The following is a 26958-nucleotide window of genomic DNA, read 5'->3' as shown; positions in this document are numbered from 1 at the left end:
CGCTCATTTGCTTAACGGCTATATTGTTTCTGGTTCACCTTGCTTATCATTCGTTTAGACCAAAACAGAGCCCAAAGAACTATACCCAACTATACCCAACTCGTTAAATTACTTGCTTAGTTGAATCTATTGCTATTTTCTACATACCACATCCCCCACAAATACACCTATACCCATCTAATTATCAAACGGCAACCCCGCCTCCTTCCTAACAGACCCATAAACCGCCGCCACATCCCCCTTCACGCCCTTCTCCTCCTTAACATTAACCAAATGATGATCCGTAACCTCCACACTCCTCAACCTAACCCCCGCCTCCCCAGCCAAACTACTAGCATGTCTCAAATCCTTCCTCGCCAAATCCACCGCAAACAACGGCTCCTCCCTCCGACAATAATCCCCAGTAACCATGCGATCCGCATACAACGCAAACGGCCCAGGGAAAAACGTATGCAAGAACTGCTGATACACATCCGCCCCCAACCCGGTCTTCTCCGCCGTAACCAACCCCTCCGCCACAGTCTCCACGGTATTCAAGATAAACGTGTTTCCGAGGATCTTCAGCGTCGTGGCACGGCCCACATCCTCACCCGCCATGGAGATCGTCGCTTTGGAAGTAACCCCATCCAGGAAGGGCTTGATGCGCTCGATGGCGGCGGCGTCACCGGCGGGCACGACGACGAGTTGGCCCGAGATGGCGGCCGCGGGAGCGCCGAATACGGGACAGGCGATGAAGGAGGCGCCGTGCGAGGCGAGTTGGCTGTGGATCTTGCGCGAGGTGTCTGGGTGCACGGTGGAGCAGTCGACGATGATTTTGGAGGAGAGGGAGTCTGTCGGGAGGCCTGAGATGATGGCTTCCAGGGCGGCGTCGTCGCCGACGCAGATGAAGATTATGGTTGAGTCGGAGATGGCGGAGGAGAGGGTGGTGCTGACGGTGGCTTTGTTGGCGGGGAGGGTGGATGCGAAGGAGGTTGCTTTGCTGGTTGTGCGGTTGTAGAGGGTTATGGGGGCTGTTTGGGGACCTTTTTGGGCGATGTTGGCGGCCATGGCCTGAATTGGGTTGGTTAGTATTGAGTAATTGGGGGGTGGTGATGCAATGAGGGGCACATGGTGGGGGGGAGACTTACGCGGCCGATGTTGCCCAGGCCGATCCAGGTGATGCGTTCGTTGGCCATTGTGGTGGTTGGGTTTGTGGTGAGAAGAGAGGAATTGGAAGGGATGGATGGATTGTGGTAATTGTTGTTAGATTGGATAGTGAAGCTGGGGGGAGAAGCTGGATTAAATACAGATGAATGAATGAAAGCAGGGCGAAACCGGATGCGATGCGGGGAGAGGGGTTCAATGTTTAGCCGTCATTCCACGGGTGGCTCTATTGGATACGGCAGTTTGAGTCAAGCTTACGGATGGAGACGGTTCAATGGAACTTCTTCATGATTGAGTGGAACTGGTTAACATGGCTAAGCTTCAGTGGACCCAGCTTCGGTCAATTCGACAGCCCGAACAGTCGCGGTTCGCTATCTGTTCAAAGCCGAAGACCGGATGGCCCCGCCCGCGGAGTCATCGCCAGTTAATTAACTAACTATTAACTTAACTAGTAAGTAACGAGTCAACTTAAGTACACCGTAGTTAGTTAGTTGTATCTTCACCCAGATCAAATTCATCGCTTGCTTCAAATGCACTTTTGTTTTTCTTCTGTCCGACTCAAGGAAAGGAACGCCAATGACCAATGTCATGTCATTCATCTTCAACCGCGGATCCGAGTATGAGGAGGCGCCCAGGGTTGGCTCAACACCTCGAGTAGTTTCTCGTATGCGACGACGCGTCCATCCTTGAACGGCAGCTGCCCAGAGACCTGCATGGCGCGCATGCGCATTGCATAGGATTCGTCACTGTCGGCCATCACACGCAGCAGCGCATTGCCCAGCTCCTCCCCACTCACGCCTGGTGCCGACCTGCGGCTACCCCAGATGCCAATTCCCAGGTACTCAACCCGTGCAGCAAAGTCGTACGCGTCGAACCAGACAGGGAGCACTATCTGCGGAACCTCAGCCCTAGTGTATCTCGGTGTTAGCGCGAGTTGCATACCACCGCAGGTACAAACGAATGCATAGCCCTGCAACGAACTAAATAAATAACTTACCTGACAGCCTCATGGAACGCATTGGCTCCGCCATAGTTCACCACACAACTGACATGTCCACTCATAAGAAGTGACATAGTCTCGAACACAAAATGCTTCATAATGCGCATACGCTTCCCGTGTATGTACACCCCCAAAAGCTTGACAATCTCTCTAGTCACGGCAGGATCATCAACGTGCTTGAGCTTCCAGAGGACTTGAATGTTGAGCTCTTGCTCGAGAAGCATGTTCAGGGCCTTGGCGATTTCAATTTGCTGTTTACCCTCGTAGGTGAAGCGGGCGTCCATCAGGACCAGCACAGTAGGACGCTTCGAAAGCCAATGCTCCAACTCAGGATCTTCCTTCACCATAGGGCGATAGCGGCGAAGAATAGGGCCACAGAGGGTCATGTGCTCAGGCACAATGAGTGGGAAGTCAGTCTCAGGCCAGGAAGGAATGATAACACGGCTACTCTTCTTTGCCTCGTGGGACATGAAAGGAAGAGGGCCCTCAATTCCGCGAGCCTCACGGGCCTCATTGAGCTCCTTGAGACTTTCGCATTTGTCAAGTTCGTGCTTGAACCGAAAACCCAGGAAGAGGTTGCGAAGCTTATCCCAGATAGACATGGGCATTTTGAAGCCAGAACAAATCCTGTCGCAGTCAGCATATAATCCCCACAAGCGCCAGAGGCGATCACTCAAAACTCACATGGGATACTTCATCAAATCACTCAACTTCCACTTCACCACATAATCCTTGACTCCACCCTTTCCCAACAGAACATGTCTCCAACGCAAGTACCGACAGACGTCGACAGCGGGAGCAAAAAGCGGATCGACGACGATCAAAACAGGGCCAAGGGATTTCACAAGATCCACAACGCCATTAAAGATCTCAATATAATCCCTACCGGTCCAAGGCATCAAACCCAGAGCCAAATCCGTGCGATAGTTCCTCAACGCAGCAAAGAAACCAATCTGCGGGATGTCATCAAACTGTCCATCTCTCATGCGAACATGTTTCATAGACATTCCAGGGATCTCCTCGAAAGCTGCCTCAGTAGCAAAGGGAGACTCCGAAGCCGCAGCATAGTAATTCAACTCTGAAACATGTCTCTTGAGCGGTCCAAATGATCCAATATGGATCTTGTAAGGCGTATTGCCAATGAGAAATTCATGAGCTACGGCGAGGATGACGCTTGAATGCTCGCGCTCGCTGTTTGTCAGGAACAGAATGCAGGGCGTGCTGCTTCTGATGTTGATGGCGGTGGTAGTGTCTATCGAGCCGTATCTATATCCGTAGGACATGATGGCGGCTCGGTAGTATGATTTTCTGATGAGTGGTAAGATGGGGGTAAGCTAGGTAGATATGAGAGGGTGAGAAGAAGGAGGAGCAGTGGAAGGAGAAGAAAGTAGCACTTATCTTCCATGATTGGAGCCATGCATCGAAGGAAATTGGCTGCGTGCGTGTCTGTGCAAAGTGACTGTCTGGCGGGGTGAGGAAGTGAATCCAAAAACACGTGTTGACGGCTTGAAGATGAGAGTATGTGAACTGTTGTCCTTCTGTCGTTACTATCCGCCTTTCTGATATGGCGGATGCGAACTCCCTCCGAACTCCCTCGGAAGGCATTTCATGCTGTTCTGGAACGTCTCCGCTTGTGCTTCTGCATGTCTCCGCTTTGCAGTGAACGAAAGGGTCTGGCAGTGAACGAAGGGTCTGCGGCTGGGGATCCGGTCTCTCTCACAGTCAGGAAGAGTGTTTGTGCCGACGGAATTGCTGCATACTGGGGGATGGTTTTCGTTTATGGTCTATGTCATTAACATTATTCTATGTCTCTATATAGAAGGTATATCAATGTGTAAACAGAACGCCGAGATAGTGAAATAGTCATGCGCCAATGCAAATTCAGGACATGGAAGATGAACCTCATCGACCTCTTCATGGAGATCATTATCAACCTCGCTCAGAATAATGCCCTAGCCACCATGCTGTAGCCAGTTAGGCGATTCTCACGTCTCAGATGCCGTTTCCACGCTTACGCCGCGAAGGGTACAGCCCTCTGCTGTAAGGCTCCACGTATAAGCTGCGGGATTTACCAGCATATCGTTCTCTCGCGAACGTACCCAACCGCACTCCTAGTAAGTGCATGCAGTGCACAAAATGGATATATAGCTAGGTGGATTGGCATCAGATCTTTGGTGATGCCCTGGGACATATGGTGTGATATTTCCCCACAGGCAAGTGTGAAGCATGACCTCATGCCTTGGTCAAATTCTTCCCAGGACGGCCGCTGATAGTAGAGTTGCACGTGTTGACTCGGTCAATATCGTACGGATTCTCCTCGTATGTGACTGTACGAGCAAGAGAGTGAGTGGATTTCTTGGAAGCACGCGACGCCCGCCGTTCCATTGCACCCCTAGAAGGCATACTGGAAAGGCTATCACTATCACTATCGTCGCTGATACCATTGTCAGCTCCAGCGGCAGATTCCCCCTTCTCCACGTCAGACTTGGGAGGAGCTGGGCTTTGCTGCGCCGCAGCAGCAAGTCTCTGCATGAACGCCTCTGCCTGGGCAGCATAGAGGCAGCGCTTGCGGATGCGGGCACCATACAGGTAGAAGACGATAGGGAAAGGAAGGCACGCAAGCGACAGGAACGCGGGGATTGAGGAAGCCCAATGGATACCGAGGTTCTCGTACATGTAGGTCGTGAACAACGGGAACGCAAAGCCGAGCAAAGACCGGAGAGCCGAGTTCGCCGCCAGAACCGATGCGGCATAGATCGTGTATGCGTCAATGAGGTAGTTGAAAACACTCAGGAACACCAATACCAAGCCGAACCCGAATGGGGCACCTGCAGCCACAGATGCCATCCAGTGGATGGACGGGTAGTTGGTCCAGGCAAACCAGAAAAGACCAATAGGTAAGGCAATTCCTCCAAGGATACTTGGGGGCAGGCGAACCTCGGGAGGCAGACGGCCATTGGCTTGTTGGCACTTCTTCGCGTAATTCAGATTGTCGGGAATAGTGAGAGCAACTGCAATCACCATTCCGACTAGGATACCCAAGAAGGCCAAGCCTCCAATACCCTCACTCCAACCGCGTGCCTCCTGAAAGACGATAGGATAAGCTGCAAACAGCATGTAAAGCGTTCCATAGATGATGGCCATGTAGATACAGAGAAGCAGCACAATGGGTTCTCTGAAGAGCATGAGCCAGGGCCGTGACAGGGCGGTCTTCAATGCTTGGCCTAGAGACACCTTGCCTCTCTCCATATCCAGTTTACTGCGGTAGACCTTGCCACTCAATTCAGACAGCTTTTCAGCCCGTCGGCGCAAGAGAACTGGTGCATATGTCTCCGGCAGGAAGAAGATAAGGCATAACCACATCACGCCGGAAAAGGCTGCCAGGAATCCTTCCACCCAGCGCCAGCCTGCTCCAGCGCCAAGGAAGCCACCGATGACGGGGCCAATAGTAGGTCCGCAAAGAGGTGCTGCAGCGAAGAGACTGATAGCGATACCACGTTTGGCAGCGGGAAACAAGTCTGCAATCGTTCCGCCCGCGTTGCCAAACGGTGAGGATCCGAAGAATCCGGCCAGGAAGCGAAGTATGACCAGCGTTTGAATGTTCTTTGAACCTGCAGCCCCTGCATTGAAAGCTGTGAGAAGCGCAAAGGTCACTGAGAAAACATTACGGCGTCCGAACACCTCGCTCATCGGAGCCCATAGTAGCGGGCCAAAGGCGAAGCCCAAAACGAATAGCGAGATACCGAGGATGGCGACCTCTTCCTCACATTGAAACTCTATAACAACTTGACTTATACTTCCCGAGTATGCTGATGATACCAGGGCGACAGTAAGAGTCACGAAGGAAACTAGAATAGTATACAGCCATTTTGAGAGGTTACCAAAAGCCATAGGGTTTCGAGGATCATTAGGAAGCCAGGTGACGACATAGGGCGATTCTTCTGTCCCTAACCCTTCGTAGTTAAAATCGATGATCTCCGGGGTGACGACTTTTTGGTCGAAGACAAGGCGCCAATAGGGGATCTTCGAGGGCCGAGGAGCGCCGCCATTGGCGACAGTGCCTGCCATGCCCATAGTGCCCGTTAATTAAGGTTCAGCACAACGGCTATTTGCAGAATGGTGGCTGGGTGGTATGGAGATGACACAACGTAGAAATGTCTCTCAACCTTCTCAAGCAACTGCTAAACTGAGGAAAGAAATGACGAAAAGACAAATAAATGTAAGACAACAAACATGCCCTGAAATCAAACCGGCACGACTTTTCCGATTACAATTTCTTCATTCCTCCGGTTACTCGGCAGGGGCGATAGGCCTCAGCGAATCAGGAGTCGGAATGTGTTCTGGGAGCCGAGGTTGCTTCAGAATTTGCTGTGCCTGTCTTATCTCCGCCCAATATCCGCTGTTCCAGATTCTGGTCCTTCTCGTTGCTGCGGCTGCCTGACGAATTGTTTGTTCTGTTCGAGAAAACGATAAGGCCACATCTTGGAGAGCTTTATTGGTGAAAGATCAGGATCAGGTTGGCTGCGTTGAAGTATTGCTTCGGCTGCGTCCCTTATGCGTTTAGCAGTTAGAGGAACGCCAGTCCGATTTAGAGAGTCGGGATCATCAAAGAGGGAGTCATACTGAGCCTCAGTAAACTTCAAATTCGCGGGGTGACGATTCGATCTGGATGGCAATTCGTGAACTCTTCGTCGCAAGCGATAATAGCTAAGCCCAAACTCTCTTGCAGCCTTCCGTATGGATACAGGGTTTTCGGTGTCCTTTTTCTCATAGTAGTTATCCGTACGTAGCCTCTTTGTATTAGTCTTCCTGGCTCTTGTAGACAGTCGGCATGGTTCTTTGGTATATTTCGCGAATATGCGGTGGTGCGCTGAGCTGTGGTTCACCAAATATGTCAGTTGTGGGGCGCACGCGGCAACAAGGAATGAATTAGACGTTATAGACAATAATACAATATCTCTCACATTACCTGGACATAAAGTCGATGTGTGTGATTGAATCCTGGGTCGGAATTATATTCCTGTCCGACATGTAGTACCAATGGTGCACTCCCCCACCTGAGTTCTCTTGATTCCTGCAATCCTGTTTTCCCAAAGTAGTAAGTACAACATTTACTTCCAGTGTTTACATCCTTCAGAGGAGACTTATATGCTCCATTACTTGGCACAAATTAAAGACATTAATAATTAGTGCTAAGTTAGTAGCTAGCAATGTTGACCATGGCAGTCATACTCTGACCACAGGGTAGGTTTATTGACATAAAAGTAGTATGGCTTACGACTCATTTAATATATATTCAATTTGAAGGCTGGCTGAGTACCATATAGATAAATTCATTGCTCCCTTCAGCGAAAGTTGTATAGATGTCGATCATCTCATTAAAATGGGTTACATTTTTTCTTTCAAATATAGATTACATATCTCGAGTGTCCGAATGATTAATAGAACAAGATTGCAGGGATTTGAAAGAACTCAGGTGGGGGCGCTACGCGCTCCCAGGCTACTAGGAGGTATTGAAATTGACCAATCGGCAAAATTTCTTGGTATGCCTAGCCGCTTAGCTTAGGCTCTGCGATAAAGATTAGTAGTAGAGGTTGGAGACACAGAAGATAAAGGTTGTATATGAATTGCTTGCGCATGCAACTAATCATGACATCATAAGTGGTCCGGATCGAGAGAATGTATAAAATCCAGAGGTAAGTTAACATCAAAGGGGAGTCCCATTTTCGCGTGCGCCCTATGAAGGAAGTCAAAAAGCAAGGGTTCGAATGTCAACTGACAAGTACATGCACATGACCATGGTTACCTACGGAGTAGTCGGCTCGGACACAGGACCTTGGCATTGCTTTTGAATGCATACCCTGCAAAAGAAACGCTATAGACAAAAGACATACAAACATGCGCGTAGACCGAGATTTCGGCCTCCATATCACTGACATGTCTATCCGTGAAAACCGCTATCTGAGAGTCGGGGTTATAACTACAGCTTTATAATAATTCTGCTGTTCCTCCTGTGACTTTTCCAGGGTCCGGAGTAAGCGAACAGCGCGTATATGTAATTCTAGCCATCTGTTAGTGTGCGAATGTAAACAAGAGAACCAGAGACCACCATACCTTCAATCAACAATTCATAGCTCGTGAATTGGTCGTCGTCGCGATGGATGAGAATTGGCACATTTTGATTCATTAGCGGTTTTGCCTTGACCCGTACTTTGATCCCGACACTCTTGCTCTGATCAACCCATAGCATTTGCGAAGGCTCTGTACCATCTGGTACGAATTCACGAATTCGCTTCTCTTCGTCTCTCAGCCAGTCGCGGAATACCCTGATTACCCCGTCCTCGACATTGTGTGCACTCAGGAGCAGATTTGTACCCGGCATGACCTTCACGATATTTACGACCACACATAACTGAGAAAAGTTTTCAGAGTTATCGAGGTTGATAGGGCGCGTGACAACCAAGTTGTCTCGGTCGGGGTCTTGCTCATCGTCTACCAAAATCAGAGACCTCGAGTCGTGATCGCTGTATCTGGGAACAGGGGCGCATACCTCTTAGGGGTACTAGCCTTGTTCCGCTCGATCTTTCTTCTACCGCGACTTCAGGGCGGAACCGAGCATACACCGAACTCAGTCTTCCCAGTTGCTGGGCCGTGTCGGGATTCTCATAAAGCGAACCACTCCTCCCGTTAAGTTGATCTAAACCATCGGTGTCAAGGTATGTGCAGAATACATGAGGCACCTTAAGCTTTTCGCTCGGGTGAAAGCATTCTAGGATGAGTTTATAGTCATGCAAAGGAGCGCCGATGAGCAGACGATAATGTAGGATCCGCAGGACGAGGGCGTGGAAGCGGCGGGAGACTGTCGCCCAAGAGATGAGGGATCGTGTCGAGAAGGAGGATAGAATCTGAGCGAGGACCTGAAATAACCATAGAAGCATCAGCAAGACATCTTTCCAATGATTGGAGATCGCATTATCGCACTTCGTTGGGAAGGGAGTAGAGGTGGAGCTTTGAATGGCCGTCGTCCATGATCTGATCAACTGCGGGGAATATGTGTGAATCTCATATCTTCGCTCAAGCAACAAATGAACAGAATACGGTTCATACACAGCAGCAACAGCAGTTCAGTGGATCCCAACTTGGAGGGAAGTGACGTGACAAGGGTCAGATGATGCCAGCGCGAGCTTCTCCGGGGATGTGGAGGTTCGGTGATAACGGGCGATAAGGCTAGCCAGTTGCCCCTCGTTTCCCCTGACGTCAAACAAATCGGCCCGAACGATGTCTGGAATCGGGTAGCCGCGGGGAGAAAGAAAAGAAACGAGAGTCATTTCTCGGCCCACCACCGCGTTGGTTTTAGTCAATAGTGGAGTATGCTTTATGTCCAATTCAACCGGTAGACATGCTGTACAGGTCGGTTGATTTATGAAATCTTGTTATAAAATGATCTATAAAAATGCAAGAATCCAAAGACATGACCTGATACTTGAAACACACGGATAAAAGATTGTAGCAGACAGGCACCATCATGTTTGCAGTTGCAGTTGCAGCAGCAAGAAAAGGGTCCAGGGCCTCCCCATGAATTTACCCGAGCAGCCGACCGGATGGCAGCTTTTTACCCCGTGCTGGTTCGGTGCCGAATCGCCATAATTTCCGGAGACCCCGCGACTAAGCCCCGCCGCCAGGGCCATCAGCCAACTTTTCTTTTCACGCAGTTTCTTCACTCTTCTTCTTCTCTTCCTTTTCCCTTTCCTCTTGTAACAACGCTGCATCTTACTTGCATAGACTATATACATTATCTCAACAATGGTTGAAAACGTCCTGGACGATATCTCTCATCGGAGATTCAATCCTCTTCGAGGATCCTACATTCTGGTCTCCCCGCATCGGACCAAGCGCCCCTGGCAGTAAGTTGGCCTGCTTCTGTCCAGCAGAAATAGACATGGACCCATTCAGAGAGGAGCAGTTGAGCTAAATGCTGCGACCAGAGGACAGCAGGAGAGCCCCTCTAAAACTACCTTGCCAACCTACGACCCCGCTTGCTATCTCTGCCCCGGAAACAAGCGCGCGCAGGGCGACACCAACCCCAAGTATGAGAAAACATTCGTCTTCGTAAACGACTATAGTGCGGTCAAGGAAGAACAAGCGCCGTATACCCCTGAAGGTGGCGAGGGTATGTTTGACTTGTAATCTCAGGCTTAGCGAATGTATTACTAACAAAATCGGGGACCAGACCTTGAATCATTCTTCCTCAAGGCAGAGCCTGTCACCGGTAAATGCTACGTGCTTACCTTCTCTGCGGCCCACAATCTCACCTTGGCCGATCTTTCGCCTGCCGAGATTGCGCCTGTCATTGACGCTTGGACTGAGATCTACACTGCCCATTTGTCCCCAAAGTCGCCATTGGCTGCTGTGGCTCCAGCGACCACTCTGCCTCCTAACTCGCCGACTGCTAGCTTGACCAAGCCTAAGGAGCAGTATCGCTACATGCAGATCTTCGAGAACAAGGGTGCCGCCATGGGGTGCTCAAACCCTCACCCTCACGGTCAGGTCTGGACTACCAGCTCTTTGCCCGAAGAACCGGCTATGGAACTCGAGCAGCTGAAGAAGTACCGTCGGGAGAATGGTGGCAAGCACATGTTGGAAGCTTATGCTGCTCTTGAGAGCCGGAAACAGGAACGCGTGGTATTTGAGAACGATGCCTTCCTAGTTGTCTGCCCCTGGTGGGCTGTCTGGCCTTTCGAGACCATGATTGTCAGCAAGACCCACAAGCGCGCTCTGGTCGACCTAAATAGCAGCGAAAAGGTGCAGTTGGCGGAAGCCATTGCCGAAGTCACCAGACGGTACGACAACCTGTTCGAAACGCACTTCCCGTACAGCATGGGTATCCACCAGGCACCACTTGACGGAACCGAGGAGGAAATCGAGTCGTCATATCTTCACCTTCACTTCTATCCCCCGCTATTGCGCAGCGCCACTGTGCGCAAGTTCTTGGTCGGGTGAGTGGTTTTCTAGCTATCACGTTACGATAAAGGTTTGCTAATGAGTCATAGGTATGAAATGATGGGCGAGCCCCAGCGTGACATTACACCCGAGCAAGCGGCCGCGAGGTTGCGAGGCTGCGGAGGAGAGCTCTACAGGAAGAAGATGGATTAAGAACAGACAATATTGGCTTAGTCTGGATTGTATGTTGTATACCTATGTGTTCTGACAGCAATGAATACCTGCGTTCGTGGGTCCATCGGACCACTCCCGGCCGGCTTCTGTGTTTCGGATCTGAATCGACTCCTGTCATACCCCTGCGAGAAAGGGAGCTAATCGGATATGCGTGTCTCAATCACCCACGCGCCATTAATGACTGGAACCCTTACTCCAGCTCAGCCTCTATCCCTTGCCAGCTCCTGCGTCATCATGATCATCCTTTTCGGTTCCCCACAGCTCAGCTACATACTCCGTAGCATAACTCCGACCAGTGATCTGCTATGGAGCGGCTGAGCTGTGCGCTCGGCGTAACTTTACCTGTCTAGTATTAACCTTAGAGGTGAAACATGGTTCACCTCTAAGAGCATTGAATGAATCGCCCAATCTCGATTTACGAACTTTGTTTGGCCTTCTACATGCGCTGGCATTGGCACATGAGGGACTGTCAGCCAGAACCGACATTTTACATCATCATCATCATCATCATCATCATCATCATCATCATCATCATCATACGTAGAATAAGCGAACTAGACCCCGTGCCTTGACCGATAATAGATCTTCACAAATATTACTTTGCCTTTTCATTACATTATTGATATGATCATAACCTAGCCGATCCATAGCTTGTCCCTGCGCTAAGGAATAGAACATGCATCGAAAAGCAACCAGCCGCAAATCCGGCAAATTATAAATGAGATCCAGCCCAACCTAAGCAGCCAGATACGCCTCCCTCTGCGTCAACATCCAAGCCAGCGTGGACGAAGCAACAATCAAAGGGCTAACGAAACGACCCTTAAGCTGCGCACTACCGAAGCCCAACCACTCGCCGACAAAGTGTGCCAGGGCAATGCCAAAAGTCCAAAGCGCCAGATCATAGACAGCCGGGTTGTTGAGGTTGTAGGCGGCGTAAATGCGGACTACGGAGGAAAGAAAAGTCCATGTGCCGAAAGTCCGAGAAGAGAGGGGGTTGGTGTGCGGGCGACCTTCAGCAGTTTTTCCGTTGTAGAGATCTGCGGCATAGGACTCCGATCGGTAGGCTTGGATGCTGTTTGCGGCGGAGACGACGGAGACCTGAATGGAGAAAAGTGGTCAGGTTAACATGGGGTCGGTCCGGGGAACGGAAGTGTAGTGTAAACAAATGGGGGTTGTTACCAAGAAGAGCCATTTGGGCAGCAGACCCTCGAAGGGGGGAAGGTAGGAGAGAAGAGCGGCCATGGTTACTATGCGAAGTTGTACTCCGGAGAGTTTGACAGAATTGGCTGCAGAGAGATAGAGTTGTGGAGGATCAATTGGTTGGGAAAGACTGATAATTGCGATGAGGATATTGCTTCTTTGGAGTGGCCGAGGTCTGTCCGCTTGGGGGGTCTTGGCACCGCTCATCCCCAACCATTATTCTGCCTTTATGATTGCTGCCGCATCTCCGTCCGTCTCCGGATTCTTTCTGCAGTCAGCTTCCATCCCCACAATCTTCAATCGCCACGGGTTGAACAACAAGCAATCATGGAGTTTCTGACCAAGCATCTGGACTGTCTGTCCAACTTCCAGTTGAACCTGCAGCCTGGCTGGCAGACCGTGGGCGCCTCGGCTCTTCTCGCCGCTGGCAGCTTGTTCGTCGTCTCTCGCGCACTCGTTTTCGTCAGGGTCCTCTTGAGCTTGTTTGTGCTCCCTGGCAAGCCTGTATGTTGTCCTTCCAAATATCAATTGGAGAATATGTCGCTGACTTTGATTCTTCCAGCTCCGCTCCTTCGGCCCTAAGGGCAGCTGGGCCGTGGTCACAGGTGCCTCCGATGGACTCGGCAAGGAATTCGCTCTTCAGCTCGCCCGCGCTGACTTCAACATCCTCCTCGTTTCCCGTACCGCTTCCAAGCTTGATACCCTTTCCAATGAGATCACATCCAAGTTCCCCTCCGTGCAGACCAAGACCCTGGCGATGGACTTCGCCCGCAACGACGACAGCGACTACGAGAAGCTGAAGGAGCTGGTGGACGGATTGGACGTGTCCGTTCTGGTCAACAATGTTGGAAAGAGTCACAGCATCCCTACTCCCTTCGCTCTGACCCCCGAGGATGAGATGACTGATATCGTGACCATCAACTGCCTGGGTACCTTGCGGGCAACCCAGCTGGTTGTTCCGGGTATGATGCAGCGCAAGCGCGGATTGGTCCTGACTATGGGCTCGTTCGGTGGACTTCTCCCTACCCCTCTTCTGGCTACCTACTCCGGCAGCAAGGCTTTCCTGCAGCAATGGTCCACTTCCCTTGGTTCGGAGCTCGAGCCCTACGGAATTACTGTCGAGTTGGTCCAGGCCTACCTTATTACCTCTGCTATGTCCAAGATCCGCCGGACTAGTGCTACGATCCCCGACCCCCGCTCATTCGTGAAGTCGGTCCTGACTAAGATTGGCCGCAATGGCGGATCTCCCACGTACGCGTACAGCTCTTCCCCCTACTGGAGCCACGGATTGATGGCCTGGTTCTTGACCTGCGTCACCGGTACCATGGGCAAGATTGTCGTTGGCCAGAACAAAAGCATGCACGAGTCTATTCGGAAGCGTGCTCTGCGCAAGGCCGAGCGCGAGAAGGGCAAGAAGAGCACCTAAGGTGCTTGGCAGTTGCTTCTAGATGATGACTCACGTGCGTTTGCCGATCAACCTGGGGTAAGGGGGAGAGATAAAGAAAGGAACAAAAATGGAAGTATGGAGAAGAACGAGCCGGTGGGGGAGAGTGTCTGTGTGTGAACTGAACCCTGAGCTGAATCTGAATCCACAGGGGGACGTGTGGCGAACGAAGAGTCTCGGAGTTCGGTGAAAGGTGCATGCAGCTATGGAGCCAGATCGAAGACCGTCCAGATAGGAGCGGGCCGCATCTTATCTTCAACGGAGGGCACAGGTCCGGATGGACCTCACCTTTTACAAAGTACTCTACTAACCTACACGTGGTATGTGGTGTCTGTCGACAGGGCCAATCAAACCTCCGACCAGGGGGTTGGTGACTACGCAATCCATGATCGACAGCACCAAAGATGATACGATATACTATGTTTAGCAGAAACAGATAGCATAAAGTACGGATTAATCTAATTAATGTGGAAGGGGAAGATCCTCGCTTCGCAGTTACCTCGGTGCTCTTTATTCTACGATCTAAGGTATAGTCTCCGCTAAATCTGTCAAATATGCGCACTACAGAGCATGATCCAGTGCAAAGCAATGCAATGCAGTGCAGATATGCAAATATCCACCGCGATCTCGGAGTTCGGAATCTGCACATCCCAAAGCATAACTGACCTGAACTCAATCGGGCTGGACCAGATGGATGGGGGGCCATCCGTCCTAATCTTGGGACCACCGTCGGTGAATAAATCTTGTGTCTGTGTCTGTGTCTGTGTCTCGGCTCTCTCTTTGATGACTTGCAGATAAGGGTGAAGAGGGACCCTGTGGGACTGCGACTGTGCTACACTACCGAACTGAGGAGAGTTCCCTGCATGGATAGTGCAGTGCTACTAGTAAGTAGGTAAGTTTCTTCTCTCGGAGAATAGAATGGCGTGCGAGAAAACCTCCGTAGGGGGAGGAGTCTCGGAGAGAAGAGGAGTCTTATATATAGAACAGCTTAGGTGGTCCTGGAACGTGGTACAGACGATCAGATAGATAGTAGATCACCTTCCACTTCTGCTTTGAATACATAGTATCTATTGAAGCTTAGCCAGGCACGTTGACCGTCAAGACCAGTAGTCTAGTTAGTAGTTCCAAGGTTCTTGGTGACAAGTCCGTAGATAGAAGCAGTCAAAAAGTGAGCAGAAGACGAAGAGAGAGAGAAAAGTCGAATGATATCATGATCCTCAGCTTGCGGCTCTCTTTGCCAAGTGCTTAGCTTAGTAGGGTAGTCTAACTGACATCTACCCATACAATAATACCAACCCAACATAACATCCATTCCACATACACCACACCACATGACACAATCCCTCCATTCATCCATCCTCATGACCCTATTCAAGCTTCCCACTATCACCACCACCGCCACCACCAGCAAGAAAGAACAACACCTAGCCCTGGCAACGTCCCATCGCACCGTCACCTCAAAACTCTTCACAGCACTTCCTCACTACCCTGCCTAATCCTCTTACTAATAACCCAAACCCACCCCCCTCTCCCCTCTCATAGGCCAATTCCACCCAAAGATTCCATGCATGGGTCGACCCCTGTTCCTGAAAAATCTAGACCCTAGCAAGGAAAAAAAAAAGAAGAGCTGGTACGACTTACGGTGGCCACTACTCTCGTTCCCAATCCAGCAGCAGCTCCCGAAGCAGCATCATGCAGCAGGAAAAACAACCTACCCGCCGTCACACAACATATTGCAACATCCCATCCCATCCCGCTGTGGCTGAAAGTATGTAGTACTACTATTATGGTTTTAAATTCGCGGGTGTACTCTTTTCCATTGTTAGTTTCTTGCTGTTGGAGAGAAGTAGGTAGGTACGTGGTAGATCTAGGATGAGGCAATTACGTCAGGTGTAGTGTGTTGTCTGAGGTGGTGAAACGCTGGCTGGTGGAACCTCTACCTACGCTGTTTACTTACCTTTCTTGGGAGGGAATAGTTTTTTTTTTCCTTCTTCTTCGGTGGCTTTGTTGAGTAGATAGTGGGACGGACGGGATGGGTCGAAGAGACTTTTTTTTTTTATATTTTTTTCTGGTTAGGTTAATTTAGGTTAGGTTTGGGTATCGACCGGGTTGTTTGGTTGGTTGGCTTTGTCTCGGGCTCGGTGAGTGGGTTGCGTGATGCTCTTTGTGTCTCTCGCTTTCGGGATACTACGTAGGCTGAATGAGCCGGGATTGTGTGGTCGGGTTGCATTGTTACTCTAGTTATTGTTTTTATACTTTACTGTGGGAGTGCATATAATGCTCTTCTTACGTCCTGGCGATGTTCCTGATGTTCTATCTGGGTTTACAATGTGAGCCTGAGGGGAGACAGCAAGCGACGTCTCTCTCTTGCGGCATTACGGCATGCCGAACCCGACCTAACGGAGGAGAGTGAAACCTCACCGGAAGCCGAAAAGGTCATCGATTGCAGGCCGGTCAAGTTCCGACCGAATCCATGGTAAGGTAGGGAGATCTCTGATAGGCTGGGTGGTTCGAGTCAGGCTATATGAGCTCCAGCTGAAGCTGGACCTGAGCACCGACGTGCACGAGGGGTTGTGGTTGGATGAAAATTTTCGCTGGTGGAGAGGATCAGCCAACGCTAAACAGAAGATCCACAGGCCCGGTGAGCTCCAAACGGGAAGGGACGAGAAGTGGTGCGTAGTTAGCGTGAGATATCGGCACACCGAAGGCAGTTGGATGGACAGGCATCCCGAGACCGAGACGGTCGGCGGTGGCCGAAGTGCTCGGGATGGACGACGGTGAGACTGGAAGTGGTCTCGGTGAGCAGGGTTGGCCGCTTAGGTGTCATGTACTTATCAGCGACGGCCGCTGCTTATGATGATATTTAGATTGATGGTTAAAACTTCTCCCTCTTGCATCTGCATTGTCGGAGGAGATTATACTTCCTACCCTCCTTCATTTTTTCCCCCTTCCCTTTGCCCGCTGACGGTCGGGCAAAAAGTGAGAAAGCATGTGTTTGTGAGAGTTCGGGATCGGCCAAGAGCCAAGAGGGGATTATCTCAACGCATGCAGAGTCAAAATTAGAATTTTTAAAAGAAAAAATTTCTTTCGTGGTTGGACCCACTTGGCGCCCGGTGATCTCCCTCGTTTGGGCCTGAGATTGCGTCGGAACCGGCAACTTTACTACGACTGAGCTCTTTTCTCGGTGGCTCAGGGGCTGATCTGAAGGAAGGAAGAGGAAAAATTTTTCCTGCTGAATTTGACAGACAGGTAATGGAAACGAAGAAGATTCCAGGAACGTAGTGGATCATTAATGAATGCTCGTCAACAATGCTTTGTTCAGCAGGCGGGCTGAGGTTCCAGGAGGGTTCTGACTAAGGTTGTTGCATGGCTGCGGGAGGCAGGGCGATAGTAATATTAGACCGCGTTAATATTATGCAGGCGTGGCTTTTCTTACTGCACCCGGCCATCACTTGAATCAAGGGAGGGTGGAGATCAGCCCATGTCGCCCCCCTCCTTCCAAACAAACAATCCATTCATTCATTTCGTCAAGATACTTCCCTTCCCTTCCATTCTGTGACACGGAATGGCCGGAGACAGCGATGTTTTAGCCACTGGGATTGCAGTATGTGATGGTCTCGGGTAACGTCAACATGTCAATAAGATCCATGATGCAAACCGTTATGGTTGTACGTAAATTGTTTGTCTCGTGACGGGAATTTGGTCTGCCAACCCGACAACAGCCGCATCATCATAATTAATGTTTTAGATTATGATTCGGTAGAAGGAGGACTCGGTACCATTCATCCATCCATCATCGTCATCATCAGCAACAGCCATTATGATCAAGATGAAAACCTTTTCTTCAGGATCAGTGTCACGGTCACACTGTGGCAATACAGTCTGTGTAGCCGATCTGGAGACTTTCTACTCCGTACAAGGATAGAAGATATCATGATGGACGACAGCATCAACATCACCATCATCATCACAATGAAGCTGCATACAAGGAGTATAGTACGTAGTTAGTATGTATGGATGGATGGATGTATGTATTTACGGGGTATACAGAATGTGTAGAAGAATCAGTCAGAATTCGGAAGGCACGACTCAAGAATCTACCGAAAGAGGCAAGAATGTTGGTAACAGAATAACAGCAAAGCAAAAGCAGGTGATGCCCTCGTGACCTGCCCGCATCCATCTTCAATTCCTCCCGTCAGGAACTCCAGCTTCCATCTATCCACTCCATTCCTTCCTTAGCGTTACTCCATCCAATCTCCAGTCTTCTCTCCAGCTCGGTTCGTCTCCATCCGCTTTTTCTCCGCTGGCGAAAACGGATTCCCCCCGATTCAGGTACTCACCGTCCACATCTCCCCGTTTGTCGTAGCCTGCTCCGGCTCTCTCCAGACACTCTCTCCACTCTCTCCCCACTCCAAGACACGCTCTCGAAGCATCCAATGAACTCTCCGCCCCCTAGCTTCCGAATCTCCCACCTCGTTCGCCTGTCTTCGGGCCCTTGAGATCTGGGCCCCCGTTTTTTCTTGCCATGGTCCTACCCCGAGGATGGGGTCCCTCCAATCCCTGGGATGGAGGCGAATTGCCGACGGATGGAGCGTCAAATTCTTTCACTTCCATTTTAGTGGCATTCACTCGTTGACGCCGTCATACTTACCGATTTCATCCTTGTGTGCGGCCCTCTTCTCCCCCCCCTCTCCCCTCCTCTCCCCCTCTGCCCGGACCCCATATATATCCCTCCATCTCCCCCGGGTCTGTCAGCCCTTTGGATGTCTTTCACTTCCATCAATCTTTTCTTTTTCCCATCTTCCCATCCCTGGCAGAGGATTCCGCTTTGAATGAATCCATCGGCAACATGGGTGTCTCTAATATGATGTCCCGCTTCAAGCCTCAGGCGGACCACTCTGAGTCCTCCACGGAGGCTCCTACTCCTGCTCGCTCCAACTCCGCCGTCGAGAAGGACCATGTCATGCTCGATGACAGTCCCGTCAAGTACCTGACTTGGCGCTCCTTCATCCTGGGTGTCGTCGTGTCCATGGGTGGTTTCATCTTCGGTTACTCTACTGGTATGGGGACATCTATCTTCTACAGAAGGTCACACTTCGGTTGCTAACCGTCATCCACTATCCAGGTCAAATCTCTGGTTTCGAGACTATGGATGACTTCCTCCGCCGTTTCGGTGAGGAACAGGCTGATGGCTCTTATGCCTTCAGCAACGTCCGCAGTGGTCTCATCGTCGGTCTGGTAAGTGACATACAACATCATGCACTGTCCATGGAGACCAACCCGACTGACAATCTCTTCAGCTGTGTATCGGTACTATGATTGGTGCCCTGGTTGCTGCTCCTATCGCGGACCGCATGGGCCGCAAGCTCTCCATCTGTCTCTGGTCTATCATCCACATTGTCGGTATCATCATTCAGATTGCCACCGACTCCAACTGGGTTCAGGTCGCTATGGGTCGTTGGGTTGCCGGTCTGGGTGTTGGTGCCCTCTCCAGCATTGTCCCCATGTACCAGAGTGAATCTGCTCCCCGTCAGGTCCGTGGTGCCATGGTCAGTGCCTTCCAGCTGTTCGTCGCCTTCGGTATCTTCATCTCCTACATCATCAACTTTGGTACCGAGAGAATCCAGTCGACTGCTTCCTGGCGTATCACTATGGGCATTGGCTTCGCCTGGCCCTTGATTCTGGCCGTCGGCTCTCTCTTCCTGCCCGAGTCTCCTCGTTTCGCCTACCGCCAAGGCCGTATCGATGAGGCCCGTGAGGTTATGTGCAAGCTCTACGGTGTCGGCCCCAACCACCGCTGCATCGCCCAGGAGATGAAGGACATGAAGGACAAGCTCGATGAGGAGAAGGCCGCTGGCCAGGCTGCCTGGCACGAGCTGTTCACCGGCCCTCGCATGCTCTACCGTACCCTGCTCGGTATTGCTCTGCAGTCCCTCCAGCAGCTGACCGGTGCCAACTTCATCTTCTACTACGGTAACAGTATCTTCACCTCCACTGGTCTGAGCAACAGCTACGTCACTCAGATCATCTTGGGTGCTGTCAACTTCGGTATGACCCTGCCCGGTCTGTACGTCGTCGAGCACTTCGGTCGTCGTAACAGTCTGATGGTCGGTGCCGCCTGGATGTTTATCTGCTTCATGATCTGGGCTTCCGTTGGTCACTTCGCTCTGGATCTCGCCGACCCTCAGGCCACTCCTGCCGCTGGTAAGGCCATGATCATCTTCACCTGCTTCTTCATCGTTGGTTTCGCCACTACCTGGGGTCCTATTGTCTGGGCCATCTGTGGTGAGATGTACCCCGCCCGCTACCGTGCTCTCTGCATTGGAATTGCCACCGCTGCCAACTGGACCTGGAACTTCCTCATCTCCTTCTTCACTCCCTTCATCTCTAGCTCCATTGACTTCGCCTACGGCTACGTCTTTGCTGGATGCTGTTTCGCCGCCATCTTCGTTGTCTTCTTCTTTGTCAACGAGACCCAGGGTCGCACTCTCGAGGAGGTTGACACCATGTACGTGCTCCACGTCAAGCCCTGGCAGAGTGCCAGCTGGGTTCCCCCGGAGGGCATTGTCCAGGACATGCACCGTCCCCCTTCCTCTTCCAAGCAGGAGGGTCAGGCTGAGATGGCTGAGCACACCGAGCCCACTGAGCTCCGCGAGTAAGCCACTCGCGCTCGCGAACTCATTTGCTCGTTGTTCTTGTACATTGAACCTGCATCTTAAGCTTTGATTTATTTAATTGCATGATTGCTCTTTGCATTGCATTTGCTATCTAGCTATCATCGGCATGAAAGCGTCCACGCACGCAATGTTTGAATGGCTTGACTCATCGGAAAGGACATGGTTGGGAACTACGACATCGGCGTTTGGTGATACCTGCAACTGCATACATCTGTTGACGTTGATTTTTTTTGAGGTTATTGAGAAACGATTAATACAAGTACATATGAACCTTAACTGTGATCCCGTAGATTTTTCACTCGTCTTAGTAATGTAGCAAAAGTAGACAGTAACGTGGCCAAACTGATCAGTGCACTTGTATCATCCGACCATCTCCATACACGGTATAGCGTCCTCCACACCCACTCCCACGGCGTCAATACGAAGTCAGGAACGGCTCTACACAGCGGGTCCGGGGTACCCTCATTTTCTACTGGCCTTCTAGAAGAATTCTAGAAAACACACAGAACCACACCCACTACATGCACCTGCATATTCCCCAAGTACAAACAGATACCAGTATTCTTTCTTTGTCCATTACATCACGCAGATTATACACATCATTTGAGTCCTCTCACTTACTAGCCAGCAAATATTACCTAGTCAGCTAGCCAGCCAGTTAGCAAGCTAGCACGAACCACTCACTAAATAATAACAACATGTATAATAGCACCCATCCGGCATCTTACTCGGTTGAAGTGAGTAGCATTTATTATCTTCTATCCATAGTAATGACAAGGAAGTAATCTTTTTCTTGGTTCTATCCTCCTTTGGCCATGAGAATGTCCTTGTGTGCAGGCGCTTGTGGATGTTGGAATTGGTAGGGAGATGGATGGATATAATGGGTTGGTGCTTGAGTGAGGAGGGAGAAGTTTACTAAAGTGTTTTCTTCTCATTTTACTTGACTTGTTTGTTGGTATTTGGATTACTAGGACTGGTTCGTTGTTGGCGTATATGTATGTTTTGAATTTGAACTGTTGGTTGTTTGGGTTTGGTGGGTGGGATGGGAAGGAATGGAGTATGGAAGTTGTTAAGTAGAAATGGACGAGTGAGTAGTAGTAGTCAATCAACAAGTGAGTAGTAGTATTAGTTAGTAGTTGAATTATCTGAGTAAGAGAAGCCATGTACTTAGCAGCGGTTGGGGGGAGGTTTAGATCACCTCCTTCTGTTTGAGACAATGCCTTGTTTACTTTGAGTATAGGCTTCTATAATGCTAGTAAGTAGTCTTGCTCAAAAAGTCTCTTTTCTTGATCGAGTCAACGAGGTAGTAGTGACTACTACATGAATTTATCAAGTCTTACTCTTCTTGTTAACTTACTACGCTGAAACACATATGATAACTGTATGAGTAGTATGCCAGTGAATCGCATTCATCTTACTTCTATAGACAGTCTACTTCCTTCACCACAACACAAAGCACAACTAAACTCTTCATCAACATAACAATCGATTCGCGGGAATAAACCCCAGGTATTCAGGATAAGAATATATTCATCCAAACGAAAAGGAAGAAGACGACAAAAGGAAACACCCCCAACGCCCTTTTTTGGAACACCCATGTTTCATGACCACTATGTGTATCGAGTACTGTATTAAGAAGAAGGGACTTCGTCTCGTCATCGACCGTCCAAATCCGGACGATGCCTTTACCGACGCTGGGTCTTGCCGATGGTACGCTTTCCGGTGAACTGAAAGACACGTTAGTATATCAGAATGGAAGTGATGATATAGACGGCGGATAAAACTTACCAAGTGCTTGGGCAAAGAAGCAGTCGTGTGACGATCGGCCTCTCCCGCTCTTGCCATCCGGTTCATCTTCTTCTGTCCCAACTTGGCCAGGCGCTCGGCCTTGGTGCGTGCCATCTCGTCGACAACACCATCGTTGCGACGGTCTGTCGCCGCCTGGCTGCGGAGACGGCCCTTGGCCTTGGCGATGGCCTGGCGCGGGTCCGACATATCGACATCCATAGCATCGTCCATGTCCACGTCGCGGGTGGTCGTGCGACCACGGACCTGGCTGTGGGAACGGGCGCGGGAGGAGGCAGCGTCCACATCGTAACCAGCCGCATCCAGAGCATCCGACATCTGGGACAGCTTCTTGGCCTTGGCGCTGCGAGGAATCTGCGCCCGGTTCTTGAGGGACTTGCGCATCTTGGCGTCGTTGCGCATCAGGGTGCGCTTCTCGCGAATCAGATCCGCCTTCATACGAGTATCGGCATCCTCCACGTCTTCGACACTGTGGTCGGACTCGTAGTAGCCATCGGCTTCCAGCTTCTCCTCCTCTTCCTCCAGAGCAGCCAGCTTGGCCTCGATCTCGGGGTCGACAAAGTCGTAAATGTTCTTGCCGTTCCAGACCTCGGGGATCTTGTCGTGCTTCCACTCGTCGTCGGCCAGATCGTAGGTCTTCTTGAGGTCGATGTTGTAGACACCAGCACCACCGTTCTCCTCCTCGAGATCCCTCTCCAGTCTGCGGCGGTTGGGGTCGTCCTTGTCGTACTTCTTGAGCGTCTTGACGGCCTCAGGAATGAAGGTCTCGCGCTGCACACCGCCCATGGGCTGAGCAACGTGGATACGGGCAAGGACGTCACCCAGACGACCACCAGGGGTACCGGCGTTGTTGGTTCCAGACTTGAGTTTCTGAGCCACACGCTCGGCGAGGAGCTTGTCACAGGCGGCGTTCTTGACAGCAGTCACACCCTCGGTGGTGGTGCAAGACAACTGCAGAAGCTCAACATCACCCGACTTGAGGACGTTCTGGAGCTCTTGCTGGTATTCGGGCTCCAAGTCCTCAGGGCGTCTCACATCGATCTTGTTCACAACAAGGAAAACGATCTTGTTGGCGAAAAGAGGCTTGATGCTGTGGAAGAGCTTGATCTGATCGCCAACAGAGTAACCGCACTGCTCGGACAGATCCATGAAGTACATGACCGCGGACCGAAGATGGGCAATGGCGGTGATGGACTGCATTTCGATGGTGTTCATCTCCTCAAGAGGGTGGTCCAGAATACCGGGGGTATCGATAGCCTGGAAACGCAGGTACTTGTAGTCAAAGTGACCGACGAACAGACTCTTGGTGGTGAAAGCATAGGGCTGAACGTCGACGTCGGCACGGGTGATGCTGCGCAGGAAGCTGGACTTTCCGACGTTGGGGTAACCGCAGATCAGGAGGGTGCGGGTGTTGGGGTCGATCGAGGGCAGACGACCCAAGTGCTGACGAACCTGCTCAAGGTAGACAAGGGGGTCCTTGAGACGCTTGCAGATGGTGGCCATACGACCAAGGGCAGCGCGCTTGAGCTGCTTGCACTGGAACAGAGACTGAGCATACTTGATCAGGCGGACGTAGTCGCGGGAGACCGTTTCGATGAGATGCTTAGCAGTCGAAACCTGACCCAGGGCGATTCTGAAGTGGTCGGCATCGTAGAGGGTGTTCATCAAATCCTTGTCTGGGAATTTGTCAGGATATGTCGTTGACCGAGAAACAGCGAAAGAGATAGTGGGGTTTGGAGCTCTGAGAGCAAGCAGGCGACTTACGGAAAGGATGAATATCTTGCAGTCTGGGGAATCCATCGAGGATAGCCTGGAACTTTTCGCAGAAAGTCTCCTGGGTGTATTTGACCTTTCTGGTGTAGAAGCCTGTGGGCAGAGAAGAATTTTAATTAGTTCAGCCCGAATATTTCTGATTTGCCGCTTTTGGAGCAAGCTTGTGCATCCCGCACCAACGGGGAAGAAGTCCAAGACATACCGCGAATACGACTGATGTTGAACCCAGCACGGATCTGGGTAGGGAGCTGTCGCTGAGTGCGACTGAGGACGATGTCCAGGAATTCCTGGCTCGTGGGCACAGGAGCGATCTAATCAAGCGGTGAAAAAGAGATGTCAGATCGAATGTTTTTGCGACCGGATTGGCTTGTTCGGGGATCAACGAGGAGCACTCACATCTTTCCACGTCGTCTTCATGATGGGCACCGGGGATGGAGTCGAAACAGCAGGCGACTCTTGAACAAAAACCCCGTGGTTAGTAAATAAGAGGTGGACAAGCGCAAATCTGCGTTGAAGCGATAAAAGAAAAAAAAATATTCCGGGCGGTCGGAGGCAGATTTTGGCGGGCGGTGAGCGCTGGACTAATGTGGGGAATTTCCCCCCTTTGGAGTTTCTCGGACTGCTTCTAGGCGAGGCGGCCAGCCAGCAAGCAGCTGTTGGGTACTTACGCATATTAGTACTAGAGTATATCTTATAACTTATGTCTTGAATTCTTCGAACCATGTCTATACCATATATTCATTTACACTGACTACCGGGGACTATGATACAAATATGCCTGCCCTGACCAAACCATCCCGTGGTGCTTCAATCCGGCCATCATAATACCAGCATCATCATCATCGGTCCCTAAACCCTCGTAGCCCGACAAACGCCGTTGCTTTTTATCATGAACCCACCAGTAAGACCGAATCCTGTGTAATCCATAGCATGCGTCATATAAAATGGGGTAGTGTGAAAAAAGATCAAGAGAAACGAACAAAACGTGAGAAATCGAAGACGACATAAAGGGGGGGAGCAAAAAAAAAGAAAACCACAACACCATGCCCCAGAGATGCAGTAGCATTAAAGAACAGGCCCACGAGCGCTTACTCCTTGGCGAACTCGAAGATCTGTGGACTGTCAGCTTCGGTCTTATGCAACCAAATATATGCTGGAAAAAAAAACTTACCATGTTCACCCAGCCACCACCGCCAAACTGGCAGTTGCTAGGACCGCGGTTCTCAAAACCAAAAGACTGATAATAGGGAACCAAGGGGCCATGCGCAATGATGGAAATGCGATCAGCGATTTGCGCATCCTTGATCCGCTGAATGTATGCCTTCATCAATGTGCTGCCAACCTGCTTGCCCTGATGTTCCGGCAGCACAGCAAGAGAGTGGATGGCAATCGTGCTGCCGTACTCGTCATGACCGACGGTCTCTCCGTCCACCACAGTCATGCGCTCTTCCTGCCACTTCGCCGGTAGCTCCATAGACTTATCCGTCACCACAGGGTTCGAGGTTCTCGTGGCGATGACGTGCCCCACCAGCGTCGGGCGAGGCTTAGGCTCGCCCTCACCGAGAATTGGAAGAGTAAACAAGCCGAGACATAATTCCGGGCATCTGCTCAGGCGATAACGAAACTGTGAACCCAATTAGCCCAAGCTCCAACCAAATTGCTTGACTGGCGCATAGCATCCAACACCTCACTCATACCTTTTCGCGCGAGCAGCGCTCGTGTTCAGGGAACGCCTCCTCGACCTTGACGCAATCTTCCACGTTCGACTCGGTAAGAACCTGCACGAACGGGTGCAGTTCGTCCAACTTTGTGCGTTGGTGGACGGGCGGGCGGCGGAACCAGTAAGGGTACTCGTTGATATCGTCATGGTCCACGGCGACATATTCCCCTTCGACTTCTTCCTCTTCGTCATCGTCATCCTCCTCAATCTCAGCCTCTCCTAGAGGCTGACCATCGGCGTATGAGAACTCTGCGCGCTCCGCGCGGCGGGACAGGTCACTCGCGGTAGCAGGCAAGTCGAAGCCTTCCGCATTTGATAACGGCTTGAGCCCGTTGATGGGTTCCTGGTAGTGAGAGTTGGCCTGGTCGGACATGATGTAGGTATTCACGGGAGTTGAGGAGTAGTGGGGCAGTGTAAAAAGCGATGGCGCAACACTCGGGCCAGGGAGAAAGAAAAAACGAAGGGTGAAAAGAAAGGCAACGTGACAAGGACAGAATCAAGGCCGAGGGTTGACCGGGAAGGTAAGAAGACGGGACGAAAAAGGGAATCGAGGGGTACGAAGTGCTCGGGAAAGCCTAGAAAACCGGGTGGGGATCGATTTAGCTTAATGCGGCCGATAAGCCTCGGGGGGAAGCAAAGTGGTGATTGCGATTCCAGAAGCTCAAGTTCTAGAGGAGAGGTGGAGATGGGAAAGAGTTTCAAGCAGGCAGGAACTGGGTTAATGACTCGAGCTGGGCAGGCGTCAAGGAGAAACCGGGGGGAGTCTTTCTGGAACGCGCACAAGGGAGATCAATCAGTCGCGCAGGCAGAGTTTGTGTGCGATTGAGATTGCATTGAGCGAGGGGGTGGGTTTGATTTGATTTGGTTTGGTTTGCCACACGCGGAGGGAATGCGACAGATCTCCGTCAGGAGTGATTGGCTGGGGGTGGAGAGGTGTGTCTCGATTGATTGAATGAAGGACTGTCTCCTTCCCCAGACCTAAAATCTGATGCCAATTCTCTTTCGTCGCTTGGAGTAACTC

General features: G+C 50.9%; 9 protein-coding genes across 9 annotated transcripts; 3 read left to right on the top strand and 6 right to left on the bottom strand.

Moving 5' to 3' along the window:
* Positions 1-73: 73 nt before the first annotated feature.
* On the bottom strand, positions 74-3426 carry BO79DRAFT_234950 (uncharacterized protein; the record flags this gene model as incomplete). Its single annotated transcript, XM_025684433.1, has 5 exons — positions 74-1050; positions 1128-1260; positions 1791-2051; positions 2141-2770; positions 2897-3426. 5 exons carry the CDS (start codon positions 3424-3426, stop codon positions 178-180), a joined length of 2427 nt encoding a protein of 808 aa, XP_025543891.1. The 3' UTR covers positions 74-177.
* Positions 3427-3988: 562 nt separating this feature from the next.
* Positions 3989-6376, bottom strand: BO79DRAFT_272454 (MFS transporter). Its single transcript, XM_025687434.1, has one exon. The coding sequence runs from the start codon at positions 6215-6217 to the stop codon at positions 4376-4378; it is 1842 nt and encodes a 613-aa protein (XP_025543890.1). The 5' UTR covers positions 6218-6376; the 3' UTR covers positions 3989-4375.
* Positions 6377-8008: 1632 nt separating this feature from the next.
* BO79DRAFT_165490 (F-box protein) lies at positions 8009-9273 on the bottom strand. The gene is made up of 4 exons (XM_025679260.1): positions 9125-9273; positions 8694-9060; positions 8258-8635; positions 8009-8204 (listed from the first exon to the last, which is right to left on the bottom strand). Exons 1-4 carry the CDS (start codon positions 9170-9172, stop codon positions 8101-8103), a joined length of 897 nt encoding a protein of 298 aa, XP_025543889.1. The 5' UTR covers positions 9173-9273; the 3' UTR covers positions 8009-8100.
* Positions 9274-9880: 607 nt separating this feature from the next.
* BO79DRAFT_206846 (UDP-glucose:hexose-1-phosphate uridylyltransferase) lies at positions 9881-11555 on the top strand. The gene is made up of 4 exons (XM_025682053.1): positions 9881-10047; positions 10129-10313; positions 10374-11139; positions 11194-11555. Exons 1-4 carry the CDS (start codon positions 9947-9949, stop codon positions 11294-11296), a joined length of 1155 nt encoding a protein of 384 aa, XP_025543888.1. The 5' UTR covers positions 9881-9946; the 3' UTR covers positions 11297-11555.
* A 384-nt stretch (positions 11556-11939) lies between these two features.
* Positions 11940-12635, bottom strand: BO79DRAFT_165484 (Erg28 family protein). The gene is made up of 2 exons (XM_025679259.1): positions 12497-12635; positions 11940-12415 (listed from the first exon to the last, which is right to left on the bottom strand). The coding sequence occupies exons 1-2, from the start codon at positions 12557-12559 to the stop codon at positions 12053-12055; spliced, it is 426 nt and encodes a 141-aa protein (XP_025543887.1). The 5' UTR covers positions 12560-12635; the 3' UTR covers positions 11940-12052.
* A 209-nt stretch (positions 12636-12844) lies between these two features.
* Positions 12845-13943, top strand: BO79DRAFT_213714 (ketoreductase; the record flags this gene model as incomplete). The annotated part of the gene is made up of 2 exons (XM_025683213.1): positions 12845-13021; positions 13080-13943. The coding sequence occupies 2 exons, from the start codon at positions 12845-12847 to the stop codon at positions 13941-13943; spliced, it is 1041 nt and encodes a 346-aa protein (XP_025543886.1).
* Positions 13944-18702: 4759 nt separating this feature from the next.
* On the top strand, positions 18703-20898 carry BO79DRAFT_242651 (sugar porter family MFS transporter). The gene is made up of 3 exons (XM_025685225.1): positions 18703-19021; positions 19087-19199; positions 19262-20898. Exons 1-3 carry the CDS (start codon positions 18811-18813, stop codon positions 20618-20620), a joined length of 1683 nt encoding a protein of 560 aa, XP_025543885.1. The 5' UTR covers positions 18703-18810; the 3' UTR covers positions 20621-20898.
* A 1169-nt stretch (positions 20899-22067) lies between these two features.
* BO79DRAFT_206841 (putative GTPase NOG1) lies at positions 22068-24710 on the bottom strand. The gene is made up of 5 exons (XM_025682052.1): positions 24614-24710; positions 24420-24528; positions 24209-24310; positions 22427-24120; positions 22068-22365 (listed from the first exon to the last, which is right to left on the bottom strand). Exons 1-5 carry the CDS (start codon positions 24632-24634, stop codon positions 22324-22326), a joined length of 1968 nt encoding a protein of 655 aa, XP_025543884.1. The 5' UTR covers positions 24635-24710; the 3' UTR covers positions 22068-22323.
* A 236-nt stretch (positions 24711-24946) lies between these two features.
* Positions 24947-26736, bottom strand: BO79DRAFT_187226 (polyamine acetyltransferase). Its single transcript, XM_025680531.1, has 3 exons — positions 25915-26736; positions 25389-25841; positions 24947-25329 (listed from the first exon to the last, which is right to left on the bottom strand). The coding sequence occupies exons 1-3, from the start codon at positions 26308-26310 to the stop codon at positions 25306-25308; spliced, it is 873 nt and encodes a 290-aa protein (XP_025543883.1). The 5' UTR covers positions 26311-26736; the 3' UTR covers positions 24947-25305.
* Positions 26737-26958: the final 222 nt, after the last annotated feature.

Source organism: Aspergillus costaricaensis (genome assembly GCF_003184835.1).
Source record: "Aspergillus costaricaensis CBS 115574 unplaced genomic scaffold BO79scaffold_3, whole genome shotgun sequence".
NCBI classification, from domain to species: Eukaryota; Fungi; Ascomycota; class Eurotiomycetes; order Eurotiales; family Aspergillaceae; genus Aspergillus; species Aspergillus costaricensis.
The sequence above is the reverse complement of the archived record's forward strand: the minus strand, read 5'-3'. Positions and strand labels throughout refer to the sequence as shown.